The sequence below is a fragment of the Nannospalax galili genome, unplaced genomic scaffold (genome assembly GCF_000622305.1).
Source record: "Nannospalax galili isolate Female #2095 unplaced genomic scaffold, S.galili_v1.0 scaffold568, whole genome shotgun sequence".
NCBI lineage: Eukaryota > Metazoa > Chordata > Mammalia > Rodentia > Spalacidae > Nannospalax > Nannospalax galili.
Window position 1 is genome coordinate 196,061 of NW_008359441.1, and position 23,045 is coordinate 219,105.

A 23,045-nucleotide genomic window follows, 5' to 3' on the forward strand; every position below is an offset into this window, starting at 1 on the left:
GGGCTTACATAGTGGTTAAAGCATGCATGCACATATGTGCACAGTCTCTAGCTTTGGGAGTTGGATGGACCTGCATTCAGAATCTTACTCCAACTTTTCCTAGACTCTTGGACAGATGACTCAGCCTCCCTTGGCCGTAGTGTCCACATCTGTAAGGAGAAGATGAATAGTTTTTCCCTAGCGAGCCTGTGAGGATTCTCTCTTGGTACAGTCGCATCATTCAACAAACAACTTTCAACTCTATCTCTTCCTTCCATGTTTGGCAATCATTGTCACCATCGCACTTGACTTTTATCACAGAGGCAGACGGGTCTGAGAGCATCTTTTCTTATCACTTCTCTTCTCCAAGCCTCAAATTGTCTGCATCAGCAAGTTAAGCTTGATTTCTGTTCCTTCACATAGCGTTTGCATGACTCAGTTTAGTGCCTATAACAAAAATGCTGAAGCAAAGCTACTTATTCAGAAAAATAGGTCACTTTAGCTGACAGTTTAGGATATTTAGGGGTGTGGCCCTGATGGTGGCTTAGTTCTAGCAAGGGTCTTCTTGGCTGCGCCACATAATAGCCAGTGACAATGGCATAGCACATGTGGGAGAAAGGGACCACCCCTGCCAGATGATAAGACGGAGAGACAATGGGACCACGACAGGGTCTTCAATCTCTTTATTTTATGTGTATGAGTGTATTGACTACGTGTATGTAAGTGCACCCATGTCATGCAATGCCTGAGGTCAGAAGTGGGCCTTGGATCTCCTGGAACTGGAGTTAGCTGCTATGTGAATGCTGGGAATTGAACCAAGATCCCTCAGCAAGAAACAGCCAGTGCCCTTAAGTGCTGAGCTCTCTCTCCAGCCCCCATCCATGGCTTTATAATGACCTACAACCTATGAGAACTAGCCAAAGCCCCACCAGAACTACAATAATCCCTGTTGTGTGACTTCTGGGAAGACATGAACAGATTTGTATTCATCCCAGATGGAACACCCACAACAGACCAAAGAAACAGTTCCACTAGGTCTAGCTGAGTGAACTAGTAAGTTTCTTGGGGTCTGACCAGCCCAGTCCAGCATGGTGACAACTGGGGAGAGCTGCATCCCAGGTGCTCTCTGCATGACTTGTGTACAACCAAGTCAGTTGGACAGTCTTCTCTCCCCTGTGATTAGTTATTGCTTGTATAACCTTGAAGGGGGCACCTTGTGAATCTTGTAAATTTCAAGAGCTTCCTGAAATTTGTAAGTTTCCTTTACTTCCTCAGTCTTAATGAACTTCCTTTTAGGAGGAAATGTTTCAGTAAGAAAGTAGCAGTGACACATCAGCCGCTATCACCGGCACACCACCAACTGACCTAGCATCTTCCCACTGGGCTCCATTTGATAGAGAGTCCACCTCCCAACATTGTCACACTGAAGACCACATTCTCAACATATGGGCCTCTGGGGTACAAAGTACATCCATGCCACAGCAGTGTTCATGAGGTCGAGTTAATAATCTGAGTGCTCCACTGTTTGGATAGACCTAAAAGTGGGCTTACTTCTAGCAATGGGGAAGAAGATCCGTACAATGCTGTGTACTTAGAAATGGTTCTTGGTGCAGAGAGTGAATTGATGCTGTTCACCAGCAGGTTTGAAGCACCATTCAGTGCTTTTACACAGATGAGTTTCCTAGTTGGGAATGGTCAGCAAGGCAAATGGAGCACCTTTTAGTTGATCCCTAGCTCAGCAGCCGCCAGTTACTGTCACATAGTAGGAGCTTAGTCATCCTTATTTATTGGCCCACAGAGAATTTGAAGCTAAATGGAAATTGTGGGGTAGGAATTTGAATTCTAGTGAATGTCTTGGGACCCGAAATTTTGGAACACGTTTCCCTTGAAAGACAGTAGGATATGGGTGTGTTTATTCTAAGGCTTTGACATTGGGATTAAAGAATGGAAGAGAGGAGCTGGAGAGATGGCTCAGCAGTTAAGAGCACTGGCTGCTTTTGCAGAGGACCTGGGTTTGATTCCCAGCACAAACATGGCAGCTAAAAACCATACATAACTCCAGTTCCAGGGGATCTGACACCCTCTTCTGATCTCTGTGGGCATTGCACAACATGTGTGCACTTACATGCAGGAAAAACGCTCAGACACATGAAATATAAATAAAAAATTGAAAGAATAGAGAATAGATAGAAACTTTCTAATCACACCTGATATGCAATTAGTTACATTATCCTTCAGTTCCCATTACCTTTGCCCACATGCCCACAATATTGATATCCTTGCATGCCTTCAAATATTACCTTTATTCTTTCCTGTGTATACAAGGAAATGTGGATTTCCCATTCTAGAACACTGCATAGCCTTCTGTGTGAAAAAAATGTAATCATTCTATACTGTCAAAGATACAGCTCAAAAGCTACCTCTTTTTCTTCCTAAGGACATTTAAACATTGCTTTCTCTGGACTCCACCTCCATCTTACGTGTCACTATTGTGAGCTTGTGATACCACTGTAATCATCTATGCATGCCTCTTGCCCCAGTTGCTGCAACGCCTGGCTTTTTTCTGACAGAACAGTAGATACTCATTAATTACTGCCCTTACAGTGATGTCTAAGGGTCACTGTTTTAGAGACTCTTTTCTTTTTTTATTATTTTTTTAATTTTTGAAATTCCTTTAATTTTTACAGAATGTGTTTTTTGTTTTTTTTAATTATTTATTTAATAACCACATATTTAGAAGAAGCATTTCATTACAACAGCATTGACATATTCATAACAATTTCCAGAGTTAAGATGCATCTCTTTCAAAATTGGCTGTAAATTTTTAGGTTTACAGTTGAATTAATACAGTTATACAATATTGTACTCAGTGTATTTTACTTAGTATAAACCCTATAAGACATAAAATTAAATGAGGTTTTAACCTTTAAAAAGATCTCCATTTCATTATTAAAATATACAGTTTCATACAGAAAAATTCATTTTTAATGCACTTGACACTAAGATGTTTGCAGATGCGTTTCTAATCTTTATATATCTGATTATTACTGGTCATATAGACACTCTTCATACAATGGAAGACCTTGCTCTACCCCTCTCCCATCCTTCCCTTCAGGCAGGGATGACCAGTGTGGTAGAGAGGGCATCTCAGGCTGGGGAGATGGCTCAGTGCATAAAGCATTTGCTGCACAAGTGTGAGAACCAGAGTTTGGATCATCAGTGTCCAGCTAAAAGCCTGTGTGGTGGGCATGGCAGCTATCCTGAAATCCTACAGCTCAGGAGGCAGAGAGGCAGGGTCCATGGGACAAGCTGGCCAAATGAGTGAGCGCCAGGTTCAGTGAAAGACTGTTTCTGTAAATAAAGTGGAGAGTGACTGAGGAAGAAACCCAGCATTAAGCTCTGTCCTGCCTATGCATGTGTGCACATATGACATGTGTGACCTCACATATGTAAACATACATGTAGTCATGCATACTGCATGTGTGCCACAGGAAGGTCTCAGCACTGCCTGTCATTGTGCTGGTCAGCTATTGGACACACACATCTCTAAAAGTCTTCTAGATGTGTGGATCCCGTGGAGACTTGAGCTTGTACCCTCTGTCTGCAGTTAGTTTAACACTGTGGAGAGAGCATCAGCAGACCTGTTGTGCCACAGATCTCCACCCTCCCCCAGTGCATCTTTGCTTGTAATAGGTTGTTATCTTGATCTCCATTTGTCTGACTCCAGTGTCTTATTAAAATCTACTGTTAGAATAGACAGGGGCATTATTTATTGTTTCCCTTGAACTCGATGATAGAAAATTGAAGTTAAATAAGAGCATAAATAAAGCGCCAATAGACAAGAAAAAAAAAGGGCCCAGGTTTCTGAGTCAAAACTGAATAGAAATACTGTTTATATACTTTGAATGAAGTATTTGAATACAGAGGAAAGATAATCATTTATATTATATAGAAATAGCTGTATCTTTCTTAAAATACTTTATTATTTTTATTTCGTGTGTATGAGTGTATTGCCTACATGTGTGTAAGTGCACCTGTGTCACACAATGCTCGAGGAGGACAGAAGAGGGCGTTGGATCCTCTGGGACTGGAGTTACAGACTGTTTTTAGCCACCATGTGAGTGATGGGAACCAAACCTGGGTCCTCTGCAAGAGCAGCCAGTGCTCTTAACCGCTGAGCCATCTCTCCCGCCCCTTGAAATAGCCGTATCTTTCTAACCATGCCTTTACCCTATGATCCAGAAAATCCACTCCAAAGGGTTTATCTCCAGAAGTGAAAGAAAATACTCAGGAAAAATATTTAGTGAGGAATGTTCTTAACTAGTGCTTGATTGATAAGCACCAATAACTAGAAGTAACTTTTATGAAATTTCCTTCAGACTATGACTAAACAAATTTTTATATATTTATATGATGAAACTTTTTCATCAGAAGAGAAAAAAAGAATCCATAACTAGGCACAGAAACATGGATGGCTAAAAAATAACATGTTGAGTAAAATAACTTAAGTGTCCATTTGGTACAATTCCATTGTATGAAGTTAAGGAGGGGCATCTGGTGACAGTCAGCAGCACAGCTGGGTTTCCTCTCAGAGGGGTGTTTGGGGGGTAACACCAGTGTTCCATCTTGATTATGGTGGTGCCTACAATGGCATATATTCTGTTAGAGTGTCTAGAACCATATGCTTAAAATGGGTGCACATTATTGTAAATTATACCTCAGAAAACTTGATTTTTAAAATGTTGCCAATCACAGTGCTTGTTGATTGTTACTTTTTAATTACAATGTAGCTTAAAAGCTTGAGTAGTAAGGTTAAGCATAAGTGCAGTTAAGTTCCAGCCAAGGAGAGACTTACCTGCTTAAAGCAGTTGAATTCATTTGACTCTTCCTGAGACTCAATTTCTTATCAGCACATTGAGGAGAACAGTTGTGGGTTCAGTCAATACAGGAATCACTCCAAGCGATAGGACTCAGGGTTATTGCTTTTTGCTGTTACTTCGTTCTTTCCTTCTTCAATACTGGATTGGGCCCAGGGCCTTGTGCATGATAGATAAGTGCTCTGCCTCGTACCTATAGCCCCAATAGGGACCAATTTATTTTTAGCATGTTTTGTTAACTTCTCATACAGTTTTATTTTGCGTGTATCTGAGATAGGGTCTCACTATGTAGCCCTGACTGGCGTGGAAAGGCTTTCCTCGAACTCCCAGAGATATACCTACCTCTGCCTCCTGGGTACTGGGATTAGAGGCACATGTCACCACACCTGACATACGTGATTTTAATTGAAACCTCTTAAGGATTCCAGAGTCTTTACTTCCACTGAAGAGGATTTCTAATTGTAAAGCCAATCATTTTAACTCATACATTTGACTTGCTGAAAAAAAATATTTATTGAAGCCTGCTCTGTACCAGTATTGTTTTAGGTTCTTGAAATGCATCAGATGGGGAAAAAGTTTCTTGCCCTGTAACGGTGATGTTGTGTTGGGGAGGAGGGTGATGCATAGTGAACATGATGTGTAAGTAAATACTGTAGTGAAAAGAGCTTGGATAAGGTAAGTTGGAGGTTGACTAAGTAGTGGTTGATTAATTTGTATTAGTAAGGCTAGACATGTTGCTAAGTGTTAGAGTGCTTGCCTAACAAATGTGAGGCCCTAGACTTGAGCCCCAATGCATGGACACACACACACACACACACACACACACACACACACACACGTATTAATGAGGTCCCAGGAGGTAAAAATTTAGGCAGACTTGAAGGAAATTTCAAAAGCAGGACATCTTAGGCATTCAGATAATTGGGGAAGCAGATAGAGCAGCAGAAAGATCTGTGTTTGGAACAATCTGTAGGTCCTTTCAGAGTCCAGAGCTGTTTGAGTAAGCAGTTGTGCTAGTTATTTTTAACTGTTGACTTGGCACAACTTAGAATCCTCTGGGAAGACAGTCTCAGTGAGGAATTATCTAGATCAGGTTGGCCCATGAAATTGTCTTGGTTGTTAATGGATGTAGGAAGACCCATGCCATGGTGGGTGGTACCATTCCCTAGGAAGGAGGAAGGTGGGCCTAAGTAGTGTCAAAGAAGAGAAAGCTAGCTGAGAAGGGAGCAAGCAAGGATCTATGAGTTGACTCTTTCTCTCTGGCTTTGTCTGTAGATGTGACCAGTTGCTTCAAGCCCCTGACCCTCTGACTTCTTTGCTGTAGTGGAGTATAACCTGGATCTGTAGGCCAAATAATCTCTTTCCTCCTCTAAATTACTGTAACAGCAGCAGAAAGCAAACTACAGCATCAGGAGTGAGCCAGTCACAGGCAAGATCAGAGATAAAGAGGATTTGAAGAGATGGCTTGGAAGGGAATAAGAAAGACTCTGATTTAAAAAAATTATAATTCTTCAAAGCATAAAAATTTGCTCCTTAATAATTAGTAGAAGTGAAAAACATTACCACTGAGATCTACCTGATGACTTTATATCCATGCTCAGATGCCAAGGAGCTCAGAAAGTAACCAACTGTGACTAGTAATAATCAGATATATAGAGAATAGAAATGTATATGCAAACATCTTAATGTCAGTTGCATTAAAAATGAATTTTTCTGTTAAAAAAGGGATTTAGTGAACAACAGAATAATAACACTCCAGTGTCAGAACCCTTTCCCACTGTTTGCATTCATAACTTTAAAACATTTTCTTAAAGATTCTCAGTTTTTAAAGGCTTTAGAGTCACAAAGTTTATATCCACTCTGGGCCTAAAATAGCATGCAAGCATGATTCCATTTTCAAAAATAGAAAAATATACATTCGACACACATACACAAGTCAGGGAGGATATGGATAAAAATGTAAAAATGTTTTTCTCTGACTATTTCATTTGCTGATCTCAATGTTCTGTTTCACTAAAATGACCAATTTGTGGCATAATAAAACTTTGATTTTTCCCAGAAAAAAAAAACGAAGGACTCTGGTATTGCTCTAAGTGAGGTGTAAAGGGATTGCCTGATTAGAGCAGAAAAGGGACTTGAGGTGACTGACCTACACCCCTCGAGCTCAGTGCTGGCCAGTAGAACTTTCTGTAATGATGGACATGTTCCCTGTCATCCAGCATGGTAGCCATTTACCATATCTGACTCTTAAGAACATGAAATGTGACTCAGATACAACTCACCTATAGGTTGCCATTTTGGGTAGTGCTGTGTTGAGAACTAACTGGGTAGGGATGGGGAAAAGCTGAACTATGAGGCTTGTAACAAGTGGACAGCAAGAAGGTGTGTGTGAAGTGGCCGGAACAGGGTAGCAATGAGGTAAGCCAGAATCATTGCTAAGATTCAGGAAACCTTTCGAAGGTTAAGTCATTGTGATTTCATGAGCTCGAAGATTTCCTGATAGAAATGAAATTCAGGAGTCAGGTGACTTCAGAGGCCTGAGCGGCGGGGAGAATAGAAGTGTTGAAAACTGGTGCAGGTTATGAACACAGGACAGCTCTGGCGGGACTGACCAGCGTTCTGTTTTGTATGTGCTTTATAAAACCTTATTTTCAGAAGCTTTTAACATTTTCAACATGTCATATTTTACTAGAAGGGACAGATGTCTTGGGGAATATAACCAGAGAACATGGGTCAGCAAATGACAGGACCCACTATGGCCAGCATTGAGTATCCCGGCTTGAAAATGTCTTGTTCAGAAGAAAAGAAAACATATCCAGGCAACATAAGATCTTGGAGCCTCTGTGGTTATTTCTTGTTCTCTTAAATTATGACTTAAGTCCAGGTAATTATAGTTAAGGAAAAGTTATTTGAATATGGGGCAGGGGGAGGGACAAGCAAAAAAGTGTAAAGTCCCCTTTTTGTTTACTTTGAAGGGGAGTTTTCTCAGATGGCCTTCGCAGTCATTAAAGCATAGAGTTGGCTATAATTACACTTGACCTCTGCTCTTCACCACAGGAGAAATAACATGTTCCTGCAGCCTGTCTCATTTCACTCTGGAATCCCTGGGTTTACCCACTCCTCTCCCTCTGCCGCCCCTCGGTCCTGTGGGTTGGCTTTGGCTGCAGTGTCTAGAACTCCTGTTTTTTGGCATTTTTTTCTTAAGGTCTCTCCATTTATTTGGTTTGTCCCAGGATCATTTCAGTGGCTGCTATAGGTGTAGGTTAGAGCTCTCTGTTGGCTCTAGGAAGGACAATTATTTAATTCTTCGAACTCTATCTTGAATAGTTGTTAGGGTCGATGAAGCTCAAATTGGCCTTTGCTACACGTGGGAGGGAGATGACACTACATGTGGGTGGGGGGTGGCGGTCACACCTTCATAGAAATAACTTGAACTGTTCCCATGACCAACACCCCTCACTTTTATTTCCACAATAACTAGACCCCCTCAATCCCATTAATATAGAAGCCCTAGAAATGATAGCTGCAATTCTGTTGTTAGGAGGCCACCTCATGATTATTCAAAGTATTTCACTGGTCTAGTATCAAAATTGAATTATCTAAATAACTGAAAATTGCAGTAAAGGTAAAGAAAGTAATGATGGTGGTGGTGATAACGGCCAATTATTTTGGGGACTCTGTGTGCCATGCAGAATAACCGCTAAGTCTGTATTATGTCGCTCATCCTTCAGGACAGCTCTGTGGGTCATGTACTGATCTGAACACTTTTAGAGTGAAGACTAAGAAAAGCACAGTGAGAACAGAGAGACCCTCGGCTTCCAGGCCGAGGATGGACTCAGACCTGCTTTAATCTGGTCTCAATCTTTTCTGCCATCCAGGCTATTATCAGTTCCATTAGGAAACAGGTCTCTTAGGGCCAACAAGATGGCTTAGCACTTAAAGGGACCTGCCACCAAGCCTGGTGACCCAAGTTCAATTCCCAGGACCCATATGGTAGAAAGGGAGAACTGACTCCCCCAAGTTGTCTTTTGACTACCACACACGTGCTATGGCTTGCGTGTGGGAGAGATTGCATCCATTCCTGAATATAACATTGTGTCCCCAAACTTAGAATATTTGCATTTTCCCATGTTGCCACCCTTACCAACCCCCACCCTTTTTTCCCCCTTTCAGGATATTTGCAAATCACTTTGGTGCCACCGAGTGGGCCACAGGTGTGAGACCAAGTTCATGCCGGCAGCGGAAGGAACCGTTTGTGGCTTGAGTATGGTAACTGCGCACTTGTTAGTTTTTAGCTCTGGAGCTGTGACGAGGCATTGATCACAAACTAATGGCACTGTGACCTTAGACTGCTGTACCTTCTTGGCTGCACGCATTCTCTGACTTCTCTTTGAAGGAAACAGCATTGGGACTGGAGAGATGGCTCAGCTGTTAAGAGTGCTGGCTGCTCTTGCAGAGGACCCAGTTTGGTTCCCAGCACCCCTATGGCAGCTAACAACCATCTGTAACTGCAGTTCCAAAGAATCTGAGGCCCTCTTCTAACCTCTGTGGGCATTGCATGGGTTTCACAACATGGGTGCACTTACATACATGCAGGCAGTACACTCATACACATAAAATAAAAATAATAAAAGACATAAAGTAGACAGCATTATTGAGCAAGAATTATGAAACTAAATGCCAACGTAACCTAGTTAATTTAAGTAGATATTTTTGCCTTTGTTTTTTTTCCTTTTAGATGGAGGCTTGAGTCAAAATATCTCTGTCACTCAGCCGATTGGTTTCATGGCATGCCGTATGTCTGCTAGACTTCACGTTGAAAAGTCCTCAGGGTTGACAAGTGTTTATTAGTGACAGAAATGACTGTCCACATACTAAGGCTGCCCCTCACTTAGTGACTGACCTTGCTGTTGAAGGGCTAGGAGCCTCTCCCATCACTTATAACCAAGGTCTTTTTGCTAGTGAGTTTCTCCACCCCAGCAACCATCTCCGCTGTGGAAGATTATGGGAAACTAAGTTTTGAATGATGCACTCACATGCCAGTTTCTATTTCTCTTCCCCTTTCCCAGGAAAGTCTGGAGGGAAAGGTGCATTTGAGACACCAATAAATGACCCAGATTTAGCACGTTTGTTTGAAAGACCACAATATAGTTTGTCCATAGGATGGGATGGTGCGGGTTTGCAGATCTCTGCCTCTGGCTTTCTCTGAACACTTTAAGCCTATATAGAATGATTGATCATTTAAAGTGACTCAGTAGTTAAGAGTGCTTGCTGCTCTTCCAGAGGACATGAGTTAAGTTCCCAGTGCCCATGGGGGGAGGGCAACTCATAACCACCTGTAACTCCAGCTCCAGAGAATCCAGTGCCCTCTTCTGGCCTGTGTAGGCACTCATACTCACAAGTACACATACTCACATGCAGACACACACACATAATTTAAAATAAATCTAATGTGAATTCAGTTCCTTGATGATCTGTTGAGCAGTAAATATCAGCTCAAGAGACCCTGAAGATACAGAGACAAGAAAACTAAAAAGACAGTCCTGTCCTTTCAAGAACCCACAGCAGAAACTATCAACTGCAGCTCTCCTCCAGACATGGATACTTTAAGTACTAGTTGCTTCCACCCAAATAAATGAGAAATGAACCTTGCTTGGGATTCTGTATGTGATTAAAATGTAGTGAGTCTTATACCAGTGTGGACATTAGATTGTGTATTGAAGAGATTTTTGAGATTCCAGAAAAAGAGCACATCCACACAGAAATAAATTGGTAAAAGCCATGTATTTTTAATCGTACGATGTGTGTGAAAGAAAGGAAGGTCTGTGTCATACTTTGTATTAAAAGGTATTGAGGCCAGGGCATGGGGACCCATGTCTGTAATCCCAGCATTCAAGAGACAGACAGGAGGATCACCATGATTCAAGGTCAGTCTGGGTGACATTTAAAGTCTCAAGTTAGCTTCTGCCAGATAGTAAAATTATACCTAAAAATATGACTAATAAGGGGCTGGAGAGATGGCTCAGAAGTTAAGGACACTGGTTGTTTTTGCAGAAGACCTGTGTTCGAATCCCAGCACCCACATGGTAGCTAACAACTGTCCGTAACTCCAGTCCCAGGGGATCAGACAGCCTCTTCTAACCTCCGTGGGCATTGCACAACATGGGTGCACTTACCTACACGCAGACAATATACGCATACACATAAAATTATTTAAAAGTTTAACAAAAAAATGGCTAATAAAATTTAAAAAGGCACAGTGCAAGTCATGGCTAGTCAATAATACTGAGTATCAGAAAAGCAGTAGAGACAGAATTACATGTCTGTTCAACACTTACATTTTATATGTAGAATTTTATATATGCATATGTGTCATTTGCATCCATGTGCAAATTTCTACATACTCCCATTTGCTACACAGATTACAAAGCCAGAGGAGCAGTCATCAACCTGAACTGAAGCCAGGATGGGTCCTAAGATCATAGAAAGCCTGCCTCATTGAATGATCGAAGCAGATCTAATGAACCACATTTCCAGAAAATAAATTAGACTAAAGTCAAGATTCATTAGTGATGTGAGAAACAGAAAGAGCCTTGTTTGGGACTGAAGTCTAGCCTCTTCTACTTAGGTAGCTATGTGAGTCCCTGTGTGGCTGAGCAAGTCAGTATTTCTCTACCATGTTCTTACCTGCAAAGTCATTTTTAATTCCTAAATACTTTGCGAGGGTTTTAGAAGAGTGTGCATGTATAGGTCTCTGCAGCAAACGTTCATGGGGTAGAGAAGCAGCTTGCTTTCCCGTGGCTGCTGCTGACACCATTGGCAGCTGTTCTCTTTGTGTCTTTGTTTTGTTTTGTGCCCATTGGAGGCCCTGAGATTCCTGGTGGGGAAGACGGCTGGTGACAGCAGACAAGGTCCTTAAATGACCAATTACTGACACCTCCTCCACGCCACAAATCCTCAGCAGCATTACATGGTTTCAAACTCTGAAATGGCAGTTAACCCTGTGAAAAGAAAACTTTTCACCATAAAAATTAATCAACACATGGCAAGAATTTGAAGAAAGGAAGAAATATCATCACCCAGACAAAGCTCGCTGGCAACCAAGCTGCACAACACGCAGTCATCGGCCAAATGTATCACAGGGGAGAAGTGAAAAGTCAGGCAACCTCCCCATAATTCTGTAACTGAATGCCACTTCTCAGCAAAACCTGGCATAGTCCACACCCAACCCTTTGGATCTAAGTGCAGAGGTTTTTAGGAAAGTATCAGTTCTATTAAGTCTTGTCAAACTTGTTCAAAAATAAAAATGCTGCAGAAAAATTAAGCTATACTACCAGAGAGTAATGTAAACTCCAGAATGTAGAAAGGGTGGGAGGTGGGAGGGAGTTGAGAAGGGAGGGAGGGAGAGAGGACCTAGATTTGCTACCAAGGTAGGGCTAACCTGGGAAGGCAGCTCAGAACACAGTTCTCATTCAACCTTGTATGTATCATAGCCAAAAGAAAGGCGTGGAGCAAATTCATCTAAGACGCTGAAAGACTACCAAGCCATCAGAGGGTTCGAAATAGAGATCTCTTCGACATAGACATTTTGTTTTATATTTTTTAAAAAGTTACTCTGCTTCATATGAAATACCCTATAGTGATGCTTGAATGAGCCAAATTACATATATAATTATATCTTGCAAATGCTTTTATGATGAAACAATCACAAGCATCAGTTCTTGAATATGTTCAAAGTTTCTTGAGCAAATAATTTGAATTGTTCCATACGTAGTATCCATCTCCAAGTGACAAGGAGACTCCATTTGTAATTTTGTTTGACTGGCATCCTTGCCCATTAAATAGAATCTGGCAGCATTTCCCTCCCAGGACAGCTCGTGAAGTGTGTACTTCTCCATGTGTCGATGGGAAATGCCACTTACAGCATTTAAAATGCAGGCATCAGGGGCTGTAGAGATGACTCAGAAGTTAAGAGCACTGGCTGCTCTTTCAGAGGACCTGAGTTTGATTCCCAACACACACATGGTAACTAACAACTGTCTGTAACTCCAGTTCCAGGGGAATCAGTCATCCTCTTCTGACCTCCACAGGTGTTGGAGGTGCCTTACATACATGTAGTCAATACACAGGTGCACTTACATACATGTAGTCAATATACTCATACACATAAAATAAAAATAAAAAATTTAAAATAATAAATTTAAAAATACAGCAGTAGACACAGAACAACTGGGTTTTCATAGCCCAGCATAGATGGGCCACGTCACAGTGTCATAAACTGTCCTTTCTGTCCCCAGACTGGTGTTTCCTCTCAACTGTGCAAGTATTTGCCACTCCCTGAGCTTTCCCAGGTGGTCTCTGACAAGAACCATGTTGCACTTTTTTTCACAGTGGTGTCGGCAAGGCCAGTGTGTAAAGCTTGGAGATCTCGGGCCTCGGCCTGTCCATGGCCAGTGGTCTGCCTGGACAAAGTGGTCAGAATGTTCCCGCACTTGTGGTGGAGGAGTCAAGTTCCAGGAGAGACACTGCAATAACCCCAAGTAAGGCTCGGGCAGAAAGTGCTGACTTTCAACATGGAACATGCTGTCTCAAGCATGTTCCAATTCATAGCCATCAGCCAGGTTTTTACTGTTTACATATGAAGGCTGTGTGCACTGGAGGGAGGAATGGTGGATAGGATTCAGAGCACAGGAGAGGAGTCACCGTGTGTGCATATAATGATCAAAGTCATCCTCTGAGCTATTTTCTTAATCTGAGCCAAGGCTCTGTAGTCCTCAAGTCAGATACCTGGACTGCTGCACAGTCATGAGGCCTGGTGCGTAGAAGGTGTGTGCTGTGTCTCCAGCAGGTGAACTAGAAAACAGATGCCAACTTTGACGATGCAGGAATGTGCATCGTCAGGTGCTGACAGACTTGTTTGACTTCAGTAAAGAAGCAAAAATAAAAACAAATTCACGTTTCCAAATATTGATAAAAATTTTGATTTTTCTTTAAAAGCAAAACAAAAAGCCATTGTGAGAAATAATCAGAGCATCTGATCCCACGTTAAAACTGAACCATATTTGGGGCTGGAGGAGCGCTCAGAGGTTAAGGGCACTGGCTAGTCTTATACAGGACCTGGGTTCATTCCCAGCACCCACATGGCTGCTAACGACCACCTATAATTCCAATTGTAGGGGAATCCAACAACCTCTTCTGGCTTTCATAGACATTGCATGACATGGGTGTGCTTATAAATATGAAGGCAAAAAACTTTACGTATAAAAATAAATAATTTTAAAAATTGACCCACAGTCAGCCGCAGGAACTCTCTAGTTCATTCTTTCAGGAGTTCATGCCTATGAAAATTTCAGGTGCATTTAGAAATGTTCTCACTCGTGTGAGATGGCTACTTCCTGTTTGGCCTGGTGGAAAGCTCCAAGGCTGGAAATACAAACACCCCAGAGCTGGTGCCAGCAGAGCCCGTGCCAGCCTCCACTTATCCATGTGGCTCTGGGAAGGCCACATGAACTCAGAGCTTGAGCTTGTGTATGAAATGGAGATGTGATACCATCCCAGGAGATTTGGAGGAATTAGGAATTGAGTCTATAAAATGCCTGAATACTTCAGGTAGTAGTGTGCTCCTGTAGTATAGCACTCAGGGAGGCTGAGACAGGGGAATTAAGGCCAGCCTAGGCTGCATACTGAGATTTTATATCGACAGAGAGCTAGAGAGGAACAGACAGACACAGAAGGACTGAGAGTGGACACTCCACAGAAGAGTCTGTGGTCCACGTGGATCTCAGCGTTTTCATCCGAAACTCACAGGACAGGTCAGAGGCAGAGGGCACAGCAGAAGGAGCACTGACGGGAGTGACCCATAGGGAGCGTGCTGGAATGAGAAGAGTGTAAAGAGACCTTAGAAAATAGTAGGGTTCATTTTCCTCCAAGTCCGAGGGGTAGCAGAGCTCAGAGGTAAAGAACACAGACTGTGGAGGCCAATACTTTGGTCTGAACCACTGCTTGTTGTGCAGCCACCAGAGGCTGGCTCTCCCTTTCCCCAGAGTCTCTGTTTATGCAGATAGGGTCAGGACACAGCTGAGTTGATGGTTGTAAATAAAATGCTTTTTGAAAGGCCCCGGCATGTCATCAGCTCTGCAGAAAAGTTTGGTGCACTAAGAATTACAATAAATAATGAAACTAGAGGAAAAGGAGACTTTTTAAAAAGAGAAAAATGGTATTTCATCCGACTAAGCAATCTGAGCGCTTTGGGAGGCAGAGACAGGTGGATCTCTGTGAGTTCAAGACAAGCCTGGTCTACATAGTGAGTTCCAGGACAGCTGGGGCTACAGGGAGACCCTGTCTCAAAAAGACCAAAAAAAAAAAAAAAAAGACTTTTTTTTCCCCCAAATACAAGGGACAAGTTAGAGATACTTTGTGATGTGCTACTTGGGATATCTTGGGATAATCTCTAGACTAGCCTGCCTGCCTGCCTTACTCCTCCCTCCCCCTCCCTCCCTTCTTTCACTGAGGATTGACTCTAGGGTCTCACACATGGTAATAAAGTGCTACCACTGAGCTGTCTCTCCTCTCAGCCCCCTTTTAACTTTTTATTTACAGACTAGGTCTCCCTAAGTTGCCCCAGCTAGCTTTGACTTCATTCTCTACCCCAGGCAGGCCTTCTACTTGTAGTCCCTCTGCCTTAGCCTCCTCAGTAGCTGGAATTACAAACCTACAGTAATCCAGTAGTCCAGATGATCTAGAGGTTTTACCCTCAGTATTATTAGCATGAAGTGCCAGAAAAATTCTTATGGGGTTTATCATCCAAGATTCTTTTATGTGCATGTCTCTGTGTATGTATATGCACATATCTGCGGGTGCCTATGGAAGTCAGACAAGGGCATCAAATCCCTCATGAGCTGGAGTTACAGGTAGTTGGAAGCCAATGATGTGGATACTGAGAATTGAACCTGGATCTTCTGCAAGAGCTACAAGCGTTCTTAACTGTTGAGCCATCTGATCAGTCCCAGGGATTATCTTTTGCATTACAACATAGTTAACATCCATGACATCTACCCACTCAGTGCTAGTAAGCTCACTTTCTTTCTATCCTCAAGTTTTGACAACCAAAAATGCATCCAGACATTGCTAAATGTCATATAGGGGTCAAAATTCATCTTTTGAGTGGGGCTCATCAGACCCAGTAACTAGGCAAACTAGGCCAAGTAACTAGGCAAACTAGTAACTAGGCCAAGTCTTGAATATATTGTTTAAAAATCACTATATTTCTTCACATTTTTGTAGCCTATTTCATGGATTTGGTTTTGATACATCACAGCGTTTTATAACCTTGATGTTTTCCCAAGAAAGAAATAGCTAATTTAATAGCTCTGCTGGTAGAGTGCGTGTAAGACACCCCTGAGATTTAAATGAAAACTTTTCTCATACCTGTGGGATTGAGAACTCTCATTATAACCAGCTGTTGTTGTTCGTGGAAATAACCGGCTGTTGTTCGTGGAAATATCATACTGTAATTTTAGAGATCCCTAATTAAGGAATTAATCACTAAAGTATTTCCATTCTGTGGGGGTTTTGTCATGTTAAACAAGATTAAAGATAATCAGGATTCTATTTACTTTAACTCTGCATGAAGTCACAAATAAAACAAGCCGGTGATGGGCAACCCCAAGACAATTGAATTAATTGTTCTCTCCCCGCTCTTAATTCTCTTTGTTGTAACAAAGCTGTTCTTTTCTCTCAATTTCAAGTTACTGATTTCTTTGTTTCCCTAAATTCTAGCAGTTAGTTTCCTTTGATCACTCAGCTAACCGGTCTAGTTTTCTCATCTGAGAAGCAGTGTGAGGTTCCTATTTCATCCAAAGATCTTTTTCCAAGAATGAATTTTGTTTCATACAAGCATGAATTATGTCTGGTTGATCTGCTAACTTACCATAGTTTTTAGCTTTATAAGAGCTTAAAAGTCATCTGCTCCCACAGCTCCCAGTGTCGAGCATGTGGATGCTTCCTTTTCCCTGTCTGTAGAGGGCGTTTTCATCTGATCTGCACCCTGTCTTCTGTGGGGACCCCATATTATACCTCAATAGCCCCTCAAAATACTTCTCCAGGCATCTTCTCCCAGTCACTTTGACACTGACCCATCATTGGACACTGTGTGCCATTCAGTTCTTTTATAGATGGGCAATGGAGAGAGGCAGAGGACTCCAGTCACAGCACCTGCTGTGGTACCATACCAACAACAGCAGACAGACCATAGTCCCATGATCGTAGCTCTTTGACCTATCAGTTAAATGACCACACTGTAACAGAGCCTAGGAGATTTTCTGTAAGCTCCATTCAAGAAAGTTAACAGTGATATCGTAAAGGACTCTAGAACTTTCCTAAAGCACAAGTCTATCCAGAAAAGAATTATATACCACTGTCTCCTCTAGAGCCACTTAGCAAGTGGAGTTTGGAAGAGAAGCCAGACCTCCAAAACAATAATTGAACTGACTTTGGGGCCCACTTTCTAACCAGTAGTTTCCAGGTTTAACTATCAGAATCAACAGGATACTTCAAAATGTACACTGATTTCTTTTGAAAGCACACATCATGTATTCTTATTGAAAGCGTCTATGGAGACTGGGAATGTGTCTCAGTAGGTAGAGTACTTGCCTAGCATGCACAGACCTCTGGGCTCAGTCCCCCAGCCTGGCATAAACCAGGCTTGGTGGTGCACACCTGGAATCTCAGCACTCAGGTGGTAGAAGTGGGAGGATCTGAAGTTCAAGTTCATCCCTGGTTACATGATGAGTTGGAAACCAGATTGGGATACTTAAGACCCTACCTGAGAGGTAGAGGGAAGGAGGGAGGGAGAGAGAGAGGGAGAGGGAGAGACAGAGAAAATGAGAGAGTACGAACCTGCAAGGTCCCTGGAATCTTTCCATATGCATGCGTACACACATGTGTGTTACCAGAGTTCCCCAAGTGATTCTAATAGCCATATAGCCAACTAACATAAGAATTTGTAGTCAGGATGAATTGTGTGAAAATAAACACAGTTCTATTTTATAATAAGAGGACAAATTCATGTGCTGAGACTTTGGCTTTCTGCTTCTATTTTTTTTAAATCACAAAGAACTTACTATATTAAAGGATATTATGGAATTTTTTTCTGTTCATGTATCCTAACCCCCATGTTTAAAGCTGTAGAAAGCCAGGTGTGGTGGTGCGTGCCTGTGGTCCCAACATCCCAGAGGCAAAGGCAGGAAGATTCTGAGTTCAAGAAACCCAGCTTAAGCTGTGTTGTGAGACCCCCAACTCAATAAATAGACAAACTGCAGAAAAAAAAATGTGTCTGAGTTAGAACATTTGATAGAAAACTTGAAATTCTTGGCAGTCATTATTTTGGGTCACTTTGACCTTCTCCCATAATGAAAAATAAAGAATAAGAGTCTACCTACCCCAGATGACACCAGACAGTGAGCAGTACAAAAGAACGAACTGTTGAAAATAGTTGAATATAAGCTAACTGCACTATAATGTCTTCAAAGCCTTAAATCAGTTGCCAGAATGTCTTAGTTAAGCTGGGAAGAAGCAGAGGCCGTTCAGATTCAAGGCTGCCCCCTTGTAAAAGGTGGGGCGGGGAGGCTCCCTAACTACTCGGGGCTTTCTCTCTGTTTCCATGTGCTTCCGCATCGCCTGCATTGCTCAGATGAGTGCAGGCCTAGTTGAGTAGGAAGAGGAGCTGGGACAGTGTTCTAAGGCTCGAGGTTGAGCTCCGCTGGCGCTCTGAGGTGTGCAGCCTTCATTGGGCGAATTTTCTGAGTTCTACCTGCCCCTTCTCACTTCATCTATCCAAAGAGTGGCGTTTGCAGGCCTTTTCCATTCTGTAGTTCTGTGAGTTGGAAAAATACATGTCGTGATGCTCTTTAACCTCATTAAATACAAACTGTCTAAATGCAGATTACTGTTTAAATCCTAAAAAGAAAGCGTACAGCTGAGAATTAGCTTCAAATGTGCCTTGTAAGAATGACTGGCGGACTGAGGTCATGATAACACACTTTAAGATTTATTAAATGCCTTATATGTGGTCATTTGAGTGGCCTCCAGGGATCTGATAGAACACTGCAGCTGATGCACAGTGTAGCCAGTTGCTCCAGAATGCTTTGAAAAGGCATAAAAATTTAATTCTGGCCATGCAAGCCTTCCTGTGTCTGTGAGTCCATCTTCCTTTGCGCTCAGGAGTACTCAGTACAAGATGTTGTGGTGGATCAGGACCTATTCTGAAGCTTGCTGTGCCTCTATAGGGACAGGAATTTTTTTTATTAAATTATTATAATTTTCATGCAATACAGTTTGATGGTATTTAAATCCCCTCCCCATTCGCACCTGTCCCCACTGACCCCCCAATTTAATGTACGTAGATATGTGTATATATATACATATGTGTGTATACATATATACAAACATATATATTTTATATAAAATATATGGCCTATAGAGTTGCATTTGGGTCTCCAAATGTCCTTCAGTGTAGGTCCATTCACTGGGCCCACCAAGAGTCCCATCCCTGTAAGACATTGTCTCTCCCACTTCCAGCAGCCATCAATTGCCAAAAGTTCCTCAGGTTATGTTGGGACTTTTACCCTCTTCCCATGTCTAGGCTTGGATTTTGTCTGCTTTGAGCTTGCATAGAATTCGTGCATGCTGTCACCATTACTGTGAGTTCATATGAGTAACTGACCGGCTGTCTGGGAGACTTTCTTTCCCTGTGGTCATCCACTGCCTCTGGCTCTTAGAATCATGCTGGCTCCTCTTCTGCGATGACCCCTGAGCCTTGGGAGGCTGAGGTTTGAGACAGGTGTCCTATTCAAAGCACTCTGCAGCCTCTTGTTCTCTGCACGTTGGCCAGTTGTGGGTTTCTGTGTTAATCACCGTCTGCTGCAGGAGGAAACTACTCTGGCGAGAGTTAAGAGATTGCATCGTCCTATGTGTAGCAGGGACACGGAGCTTTAACCACATGAGTTTATTAACCTGGAGTCTCCTTTCATGATCTCTGTTGGCACTGGCTTTTAATATGCTATGGTCCACTGTTGAGTTTTAGCCTTCCGAGAAGGACAGGGGAAGAAAAAGAAGTCATTACTTTTTTAAAAAACATTTTATGTGTATGCGTGTATTGCCTGCATGTAGGTAAGTGTACCTGTGTCATGCAATGCCCGTAGAGGACAGAAGAGGCTGTCGGATTCCCTGGAACTGGAGTTATGAACAGTTGTTGGCTGCCATGTGGGTGCTGGGATTCGAACCTGGGTCTTCTGTGAGAACAGTGTTCTTAACCACTGAGCCATCTCTCCAGCCCCCAGAAATCATTACTTTTTACAGAGCAGGCTGGGTTAGTAATCATTTTCACTATAACTGCCATCTTTTTATCTCCCCTGTTTTTTGCAAATCTGAGTTTGCTTAGTACAGTTTTAAGAGTCTACTATGGAGACCCCAGTTATTTTGTTCTGGTGGGATTCCCAGCTCAGGAAATCCACTTCCTGAGCAGCAGGCTGCCTGCAAAGTGAAAATGTGATCATGCTGATGAAAATGAGGCAGTGTTTTTCCTCAGAGTGTAGAATCAATTACATGAAAACACTCAGGGTTGAAAATGACCGTAGTGCTAGCTCGGGGGCTGACGGTTGCAGCGGAGGACGTGGCACAGGAGATTTGTTCCTCTTCCCAAGAGTCCTGATCTTCATGGTGGCTGGTGCTTGTGAAGCCCTGGAAAATGTTGAGAACATCAGGAGATGCAGAGGAAGCTGGAGACACAGGGTGGACCTCTACTTGGGACTTGCGATGCCAGTGTGAAGGGCGTGTGTGCGGCACACGTAGCTACTGTAGAGAACACCTTTGTGTGTTTATCCCATTTCCCTGACACGTGAAGCAATGAGGTGAATGTCAAGAACATCATTTTCATCGGTTGTTAAGGAAAATGCCAGAACCTTAAAATTAGATCAGCGATGGCAGATGAGTTTGCTTTTATGTACCAGTTCCCATGACGATCATCAGTGGCTACCTACAGGTATGGTGAAAAAGATTTTGAAGCCATGTTAAGCATCTGCAAAATGAAATATAGCTCCGTGATTGATTGATTATGTCTGCATGGATGCAAGAAGGGAGGAGGTAAATTGTAGGTGACCTATTTCCAATTGGGTGATAAAACTAAGCGCTCATAGCACAGCAGTGCTGTTAATTGACCTCATGTTATTGTGCGTGACTGACAGTGAGGCATTCAGTTGCTAGCATTATAATTCTTGAATTCTGTTTTTAGGCCTCAGTACGGTGGCAAGTTCTGCCCAGGATCTAGCCGTATTTACAAGCTGTGCAACATTAACCCCTGTAATGAAAATAGCTTGGATTTTCGAGCCCAGCAGTGTGCAGAATATAATGGCAAGCCTTTCCGGGGATGGTTCTACCACTGGAAACCTTATACGAAAGTAGAAGGTAACTCAGTCACCCCGACACCCCTGGGGTCTTTCTGTGGACCATGTGTGAACTGTCAACACAGAAGAAATCACTGCCCATATAAGAGACTTTCTGTCTTTAAGACTTTTCATTCCCCAGGCTTGTCCTGGCTCAGTGTTTTGTTACGTTTCACAGGTATTGTTTATTTTTGTATACTTTTTTTCCTCCCACTAGACACCTCTTGTCCCACATCTGTGAACAAAAGGGTCCGTGTGTTTGGAGTGGATTTGTATTTCTAAGTGTACCTTCCATAACTTTGCAATTTTTGTCTCCCAGGGATGTTCATTAAAATTGTTATGAGTTGTTCAGACAGAAAACTCATGAAACCATATATGCCCCACAGAGACTCCGTCTTTAGGAACAGACATGTCAGATGATATTGCAGGGAGGTAGAAAGCATGTATGTCTGTGCATGTACACACACACACAAATGAATAAAAAATTATACTGGACTCCAATTATAACTTAAAGTTATAGCTTGCATTTGACATTTATTATAAAATAAATATAAAGGGGAATGTTTTGAGACACAGTATTTTTCTTTAGCCTAAGCTAGTCTGGGGCTCACTATGTGGCCCAGGCTGGTGTTGAACTCCTGGCATTTCTCCATCCTCAACCTCCTGAGTACTGGGATTACATGTATGAACCGCCATGCCTGGTTGCTTTTGGCTTTTTAAATTGGTTTTCTTTTGGATAAAGCCAGAATGTCCACTTCAGTTGCTGTTAAGCAGCTGGTGTCCTTTCTCTGAACCAACAGGAGAGGGCTGCTTCTTTCCTTGTCATTTTTCATTCAGCTTGGTTTATCAGTACTCAGCCATGCTTTCTTGAAAACGAATGCATAGGACTCTCGACCATACATTTGTAGAACAGGACAAGACTGGACTCCTGACAATTCATGAGCTGTTCCTTCCCTAAGAATGAACCTGTGTTACCAGTTACCATCAAGGAAGCTAATGTTATTAGAGACGTAATCATGACTAATAGGTCCAGCAGATATTAAGATGGGCAGCAGAGCTCTGGGTATTGTTCAGAAATAGCCTGGCTATTCAGGAGTGTTGACTTGACTCAGGACTGTTTGTCTAAAAGCAGAGGAACAAATGTGAACATTTTGAAACCTATGTTTTGAGAGAAAGTAATAAGAAACCTGTGGATATTTACTAAAGAAAATAAATGATTCGAGGGTTTGGAGGGGTTTGTTTAAAGTTTGTTCATTTAATTTTATGTGTTTAAGTGTTTTGCCTGCCTGTATGTAAGTGCACCCATGCCATGCAAAGCCCAGAGAGGCCATAAGAGGGTGTCAGATCCCCTGAAATTGCAGTTACCAACAGCTGTTAGCCAGCTGTGGTCGCCGGCTGTGGCTGCTCTCCTCCAGCTATGGCCACTCTCCTGCTCTCTTAGTTCCTCCGATTAGACGTCCGATCCGGACCCCAGGGCTGGTGAGGAGACTGTGTCAGTGGAGCCGCATTCAGACACAGGAGACCAGGTTCAGTGATACAGGTCTGCTTTATTGCAGGAAGGCACAAGCTTATATAGGGATAGTGGTCCAATCACAGCACAGCAAGTAGGATACCTTATTAGAATAATAGGTTTAGCATCCTATCACAGTACAGCAAGTAGGATACCTTGATGCCAAGGTTGGTGATTAGGGAGTGGTGAGCTCTAGGCATCAGTCTCATGATCTGCCAATGGGAGCAAAATGTCACAAGG

At 42.4% G+C, this 23,045-nt stretch overlaps 1 protein-coding gene across 1 annotated transcript in view; it reads left to right on the plus strand.

Moving 5' to 3' along the window:
• Positions 1-23,045, plus strand: part of Adamts18 (ADAM metallopeptidase with thrombospondin type 1 motif 18) — a 161,630-nt gene that overhangs the window by 88,913 nt on the left and 49,672 nt on the right. The window contains exons 11-13 of the mRNA XM_008822946.2: positions 9,030-9,125; positions 13,248-13,396; positions 21,145-21,317. Of these exons, the coding sequence (XP_008821168.1) occupies positions 9,030-9,125; positions 13,248-13,396; positions 21,145-21,317 (418 nt within the window). The remainder of the gene's footprint in view (positions 1-9,029; positions 9,126-13,247; positions 13,397-21,144; positions 21,318-23,045) is intronic.